At 59.5% G+C, this 6763-nt stretch overlaps 1 protein-coding gene across 1 annotated transcript in view; it reads left to right on the top strand.

Moving 5' to 3' along the window:
• Nucleotides 1-423: 423 nt before the first annotated feature.
• Nucleotides 424-6763, top strand: part of ITGA3 (integrin subunit alpha 3) — a gene marked incomplete at its 5' end in the record, with an annotated part of 28996 nt that continues 22656 nt past the window's right edge. The window contains one exon of the mRNA XM_081108965.1: nucleotides 424-629. Within this exon, the coding sequence (XP_080965091.1) occupies nucleotides 424-629 (206 nt within the window). The remainder of the gene's footprint in view (nucleotides 630-6763) is intronic.

Here is a 6763-nt window from a genome sequence, read left to right as displayed (position 1 = left end):
CGGCTGGGCGCGCAAGGTGGGGAGGTGCGGCGCTGGGCGTGGGAAGGCGGGGCGCGCGGAAGCACCCCTCCCTCCCGGCCTCCTTGCGGTCTACCCGTCTGCCAGCCCAGATCCGTCACCCAGCCGGGATCGAAGTCGACCGTGCGGCCAAGGGGGCGCGGCCGGGACGAGCAGCGGGGCAGGGTGTCCGGGGTGGGGGCGCGGCGACCAGACGCCGGGCTGGCCGGAGAACAGACCCGCGGACCTCGGAGCGCACCTGAGAGCGCGGACCCGGAGCGGATGTGAAACCGATCAGCGCCGCGGGGCTGAAGGACGCGGCGGGCCGAGGGTTTTGCGGTGGTGCGCGGGCAGGTGAACAGGTCCGCACGCCCAGCTCCGCGTCCGCACGCGCTCTCGCCCGGGTGCCCGCTCCCGCTCGCCTCCATGGGACCCAGCCCCCGCCTCGCCACCCCTGTCCTGCGCCCGACGCTCTGCGCGCTCGCCTTGATTGTGGCCGCCGGCGGTCGCGTCGCCTCCGCCTTCAACCTGGACACCCGATTCCTGGTGGTGAAGGAGGCCGGGAACCCGGGCAGCCTCTTCGGCTACTCGGTCGCCCTCCATCGGCAGACGGAGCCGCAGCAGCGCAACCTGTGAGTGAGGCCGGCGGGGGTGCAGTGGGCGAGAGAGAGTGTGTGCGAGTGCAGGGTGCGGTGCGGATCCGGACTTGAGTCGGAGTCCTGGCCCACGGGCCTCCGGCGACTGTGAGCAGAGATTAAGCGGGTGGGGACCTGGGCAGCCCTCCTGCTGCGGAGATTTGGCGGGAAGTGAAGGGATTAGGCGTGGGATGGGCATGGGGGGTGGGGCAGTCATCATTGGCAAGTGCTGACCCAGCCAGAACCTGTCTAGACGCAGCCCCTCAGCCCTTTAAACCTCCCCGGAGAACAGCATTGGGGTTCCGCTTCCCTGAGCCCCTTCCCTTCTGTGAATTGAGTACCTAGTACACCGCATGCCCCTTATTCTCCAGGGATGGGAGCTGGGAAAACTGCAGGATAGACGCCTATTGGATCTCCCTCACCCGGTTCCTGGGGAGGACCTATGGGCACATGCATTTAAGCTCTCTCCCTTGACACCTCCCATTAAGTCTGCGGCCACGCCAGCCGCACCCTCTGCAGAGACAGACTGGAGGGGTTCTCAGCCTCCCCCGCAGCTGGAGGGAGAGGTGATGAGTCTGGGTGTTTGGAGCTGTCCAGGGGCCTCCCTCTGACCCCTTGAGGGTGGGGGAGTAGAAGAGAGAGGAAGGGCTGTCCCAAATCCTGCTGGGTCTCCTGCCCCCTCACCCCCAGGCCAGCAGTGACACCCTCCCAGCAGACATCTTTCCTGCATTCCACAGATTCATGTTGAGTCTTTAACCCTGAGAGTGTTTGTTTGGTTTGAAGAGGGAAATGGTGTTTTTCTGTTCCTTCTGTTCTCCTTCCCTGCCAGCGGCAAGAAGGAAGGGAAGAGCTAGGCATAAGGGACAGAGGGGAACCAGGCCGCATCCTGCGCTCCAGGCCCCTCCTCCATGCTCACCACACACTCGTGCCCTGAGGGGCATGTCCAGGTTTCAGATGTTCGGGAAGGGAAGGGAGGTGGGGAGCGGAGGCTGTGCCAGGAGGGAAGGTAGTTAGGACAGGTCAGGCAGGCAGGCCCTGTCACTTTGAGTCGGGTCCCCTACCAGACCTCTGCCCCCACCTGGCGTCTGACCCCTCTGAGCGAGAAGACGTGGTCATAAAAAGGGTGTGTTGAAACCTCTTCCAACTCTGGCTGCGGCCGGTAGAAACTTGAGGAATGTCAAAGTCCACACTTGGCTCCTGCCCTGCTGGCCCAGCCCCTGCCCAGTCTGCCTACCTGAACTGGCCTAATTCCACGTCGCTTCTGCAGAGGCTGAGGTCACCACAGCCTTCGCAGCCCTGCCCCAGCAGCTGCGGCCCGGCCTTGGCCAGTCCTCCACCTTTTGGAGACTCTGAGTGACTGTCAACACAAGTTTCTCTAATCGGTGCTCTTTCTGCCCCGATCCGGAAAAAGGCTTTCCATGCTAAGGCGGCATCGTGTAAAGAGAAGATCAGAGAAGCAAGAGGAAATAATGGGAAACTGGAGTCAATAAAGGATCAGTCACACCCTCCCCCCTTTGCTAGTGACCTTGAGCAAGACATGTCCCTTCTCTGGGCCAGTTTTCCCCAAAGAGGAGTTGGGTTGGACCTGGATCTGTATTGCTCCGTCCTGCCTCTGTTGCCCTAGAAGAGGCCGCTGGGCGTTGTGGAGAGAGAAGAGGCTGCAGAGTTCCATTGCCAGTTTGCCTGTCTCTCACATCTGTCACTCAGACCGGGGCCTGCATTTCCTCCCATGTCAGGGTTAGGGGACCAACACACCTTCTTCATGGGGCTTCCATGAGAGAATGTGTGTCACATGCTCTGCAGCCAAGGGCTCCTGCCAGGACCTGGATGCACCCGCACTATCCATGGGCCTCACCCAAGATGGCTGAGCAGAGAAGTTCTACTTTTTTTTTTCCCCCTGGGCAGCTAGAGGTGGCATTAGGCCTGACAAGAGCCCAGAGGTCCTAAAACTAATGGACCTCAGAAGCAGGAAGCTCTAGATAGACTTCTGGGCCACTCAGTACCCTCAGTCTTCCCCAGGGGTGGTTCTAGATCCTGGCTCATCTCCTGGTCTCGCTGACTTCTGCTCCTTGGCCCTTTGGGAGAGCCAGCTGGCCCAGCTGGGCTTGGCTGTAGCCAGCTGTGTAGCCAGATGTGAACAGCTGCCTGAGTGTGCAGCTCAGGGGAACCAGCAATCAAGTCACAGTCCCTTTGGAAAAGGGAAAGGGTCCATGGTCCTGAACAAACTCTTCGTTTGGGGCTCACAGGAGGTTTTCCAGAGGGGCAGAGATCCCCGAAAGCACATGTAAAATCATGTGTGTTTGCGTGTTGTTCTGGGGGTGGGAGCTGGGAGAGCGTAGCGTTCGTCGTATTCTCAAAGAAGGCCTTATTCCAGAAATGGTTAAAAACCCAGGTGTGGACCCTCTTGGTTCCCCATCAGCTCCACCTTTGGGCTGGGGTTCCCTGCCCACAACATAAGAGGCTCCCCCCAACCCAGGCCCCAGTTTCTCAGTCGCTGGACCTGAGGGGTGAGGAGTGGGGCAGAGGACCCGGTTGCTTTGGGCTTCTTGGTGAGGTGCATGAGGACCCCGGGGGAGGCAGAGGGACTATTCCTCAGGGAGATGGCCACTGGCTCCCCCGCCCTTCGCACCTGCTCTTCATTGCCTCCTGGGAATCCAGTGTCCTGGTCTGGCCTGACCTTGAGGAGATACCTCCGGGGCCCTGTCTCCCTCTCGCCCTTGCCAGGCAATGAAGGTTTCTGGGAAGCCTGGGGTGAGGGTGGCTGGGCCTCCTGGAAGATGAGGTCATCCCCGAGGGAGGCAGGAACCAGGATTACCTGCTGTGCTCTCCTCAAACATGCTTCCCGGGCAGAACAGCCACCTGGCAGCCTCCAAGGCTCGTGCCAAAGGAAACGGGCAAAGCAGGCTGCCGCTGCAGGCAGAAGGCTGCATGTGGCCTAGTGTCCTTTCCTCTGGCCCTCTCCACTGACCAGTCCGGGCCCAGGAGCTTCCAGTGGGGTGGGGGGCAGGGGAAGCCCAATCCTGTAGAAAAAGAGAGGGGCTCGGCCAGAGCTAGACAAAGGGGAAAGAGGATGTCCGCGGCAGCAAGAGGAATTGAGGTTAGATGACATGAAGAATGCCCTCAGGGATCAAATATGGAAAAAATAGTATGGAGCAAGGGAGAGGGAGAAGAAATGAGAAAACCCGCCTTGTTCCCTTTTATTGGAGGCTTGGGCCTAGGTCTCTTTCTCCCGTCCTCCCTCATTCTATCCCTTCCTCCCGCTTGTTGCTCTGGTTCTAGGGCTGAGTCACCAGAGAGGAGAGGGGGCTGGCTGGGCAGCGTAAGAAGTAAGGGGAGGACAGAGAGGGCTGCAGTCTCAGCCACCACAGGACCGGCCTCTGGGAGATGCCTAATTCCAGCAACAGAGTTGGCACAGAGCTTTGATCCAGGCATCTGAGAACTGCTGCCACCCCACTGCGGGCTCAGAGCTGGGGCAGCCCCCTCCCCAACCAGCTTCTAGCCCTGAGGAGTAAGGCATGGGGGCCCATTAGCCTGAGTGCTGGACCCTCTGGCCCTCTCCACTGGAGCCACCCCAACGCCCCCCTGAGGGGAGGAGCCTGTTTCTCTGAGCATCACCCCACACTCCAGTATCCCAGGGGGGCCTTCCTTTCTTTGGGGTGAGCCAGCCTGGTGCCCTGACACCCCTGGGCCTCATACCCCAGGCCCCTCCCATTCTACTACTTTCTACTTGGCTGTTGCATTAGCCTTGAACTGTCAAAGAAGTGAGAGGCAGGGTGAGGAAGTGCTTTTCCAGAACTTGGGGCTCAGGGGGCTCCCCAGGGGCCAGGCGGGGCTGTCTGGCTGGAGCCACAGGAGAGGGTGAGGAGACAGCTCTTTGAAAGCCTTTAAGAGGTCATCTTACCCATTCCCCTACCTCCCGGAGCGGCTCCCTGCCCACCAACCCCAGCCCAGACTCCAGGAGAGGTTTGATCTGATCTCTTCTTGCTCCAGGGGCTGGGCAAAGCCTCCCTCCTAGCCTCCTTCCTTCTGACTGCCGCTGGGAGGGTGGGCTCAGTGGTGGTCCAGAAGGGGTCAGCTTTTGGATTCTCGGATCTGGACCAGATCCAACAGCAGACAGCAGAGGGCTCATTTGCATATTAATGTGTAATACATTTGCATGTCAGTAAGGTCTCTCCCACCCTCTGGGTGCTCCCACATCTGGCTGTGGCTGGAGGCAGCTGGATCTGACCCTCTGCACACCACCTTCCTCCATCCACTCGCAGTCCTCTGACCGTAGACCCATTGGATCCTGGGCTGGGAGCCAGAGGGCCTTAAAGGGCCTCTGAACAGGCCAAGTTGGAGCTAAAAATACTCCAGGGGGTGGGAGTGGGGGCTCCCTGTGGAATCTCTGGGGAGGGGGGTGGGGCTGGGGATGTGGGCCTGGCATTGCCCTGCCGCCCATCAGTAGGCACGAGACTGGTTGGGGCAAGGCCGGCGAGGGTATAGATGGTAAGGGGATTTATTTCAGTTCAGTTGCCTTTGTGCCCAGCTCTGCCTGCCTGGTTCCCCAGGAGGCTAAGAGGAGGGGACCCTCAGCTCCCTCCCTCAGACATCTTGGGCAAGCAGCAGCAGGAGCAGCAACACTTCCATAGCATTGCAGTCCTGGGAGACAGCCTGGCTTCCTCTCACCCACTGAGGCCTGGCCCCACCCCTTCAGGGTCACTGTAGCATGACCCCAGCCTCCACCAGCCAACTCTGAGCTCCCACCCTGGAATGACTCCAGCTGCCAGGGCCCCACCCTCCACCTTAGTGGTTTCCTGGTCTCCTTAGGCATTGCAAATGCTGCTGTGCCCCATCCTCTGCTCCCTTTAATAACTGGACTCGTCTGCTATGTGTCCTCAGCTCCAGGCTCCCTAACCTGGTAATACAGAAACTCCCGGGTGCCTGGGGTGTGCTGGGGCCAATTCTGGTGTCTCAATAATCAGAAGGACAGTGTTCACACCGACCATGGCTTCATAGCCTGAAAGTCCTTCCAAAGGGAGAAGCCATTAGTTCCCCCTGGAGATTGTCGGGACAGCTGCTGTTCCCATTTCACAGATGAGGCACTCAAGGCTCAGAAAGGGAAAGGAAATTGCCCCTTGAAGCAGAACAAACCTCACAGCCAGACCCTTAGGCTCCCAAGCTGGCATGCTCCTTTCTAAAGGCTTCCCTCTCTCATCTGTCAGGCTCCCTAGGGGTGGGTGTCCATGGGTGGTCAGGCACCCTCCTGAGCTTAGACAGAGGGTGACTAACTGGGCCTGGCTGCCACACCGGCCCCCTGCCAGCCTTTCTGCCTAGCACCACCTAACACTTCCCCAGGGTAAGGTCTGAGCTAAGGTGTAAGGTGCAGGCAGGGCCCCACCCCCTTCCCAGCACCTCCAGGCCGTGCATTCCTGACACCCAGTGGGCAGAGGCACCCAAGTCCTGGCATGCCTAGGCCCCGCCCTGCCCACTCCCTGAAACCTTCACTCACAGGTTCCAGGCAAGAGCTGCAGGCGGGGTATGGCACCTCCAGACTCTGGCAAGAGGCCCAGAGCCTGAGTTCTGAGCTGGGAGCCTCAGGGCGCTAGTATTGCTGGGGCCCCGACGGAGGGGCTCCTAGGAGGTGCCTGCCACCCAGGAGGCTGGGTCCATGAGAATCAAAGAGGCGGTCCTGGCAGAAGGTCCAGAGGCTACAGAGAGATGATGCGATGATGCTGGGAGAGTAAGGAGTGGTAGAACTGGGTTCTCAAACTGGGTGTACAATATTTGGGGTACATGTTAAACATGTAGGTTTGAATATTCCTATTCAATTCAGGTGGTCTGTGATGGGCTGAGGAATTTGCCTTTTGAACACATATCCCAGGGATTTCAGATGCTGGTGGTCCAAGGACTCTTGAGATATGATTCCGAGGCGAATCCCCTGCCTTTCTGTCCTCTAGTCACCTCTCTGGTAGGGATGGCTGGCTGGGATCCTAAGCATTCTTGTTGGAACTTGTAGTCAATGTCCCTAAAGATGGGCAGGCTGGGGACCCATGTCCACCCTCATTCCCACTTTCCAAGAGCACTGCCCTGGGGACAGAATGTCCAAAATGTCGAGTACCCAGTCCCACCCAATACCCGTGAGCCTGTCT

The sequence above is a fragment of the Myotis nattereri genome (assembly GCF_964212035.1).
Source record: "Myotis nattereri genome assembly, chromosome: 16".
NCBI classification, from domain to species: Eukaryota; Metazoa; Chordata; class Mammalia; order Chiroptera; family Vespertilionidae; genus Myotis; species Myotis nattereri.
Note: the sequence above shows the minus strand (reverse complement) of the source record. Positions and strands in the feature narration are given on the sequence as shown.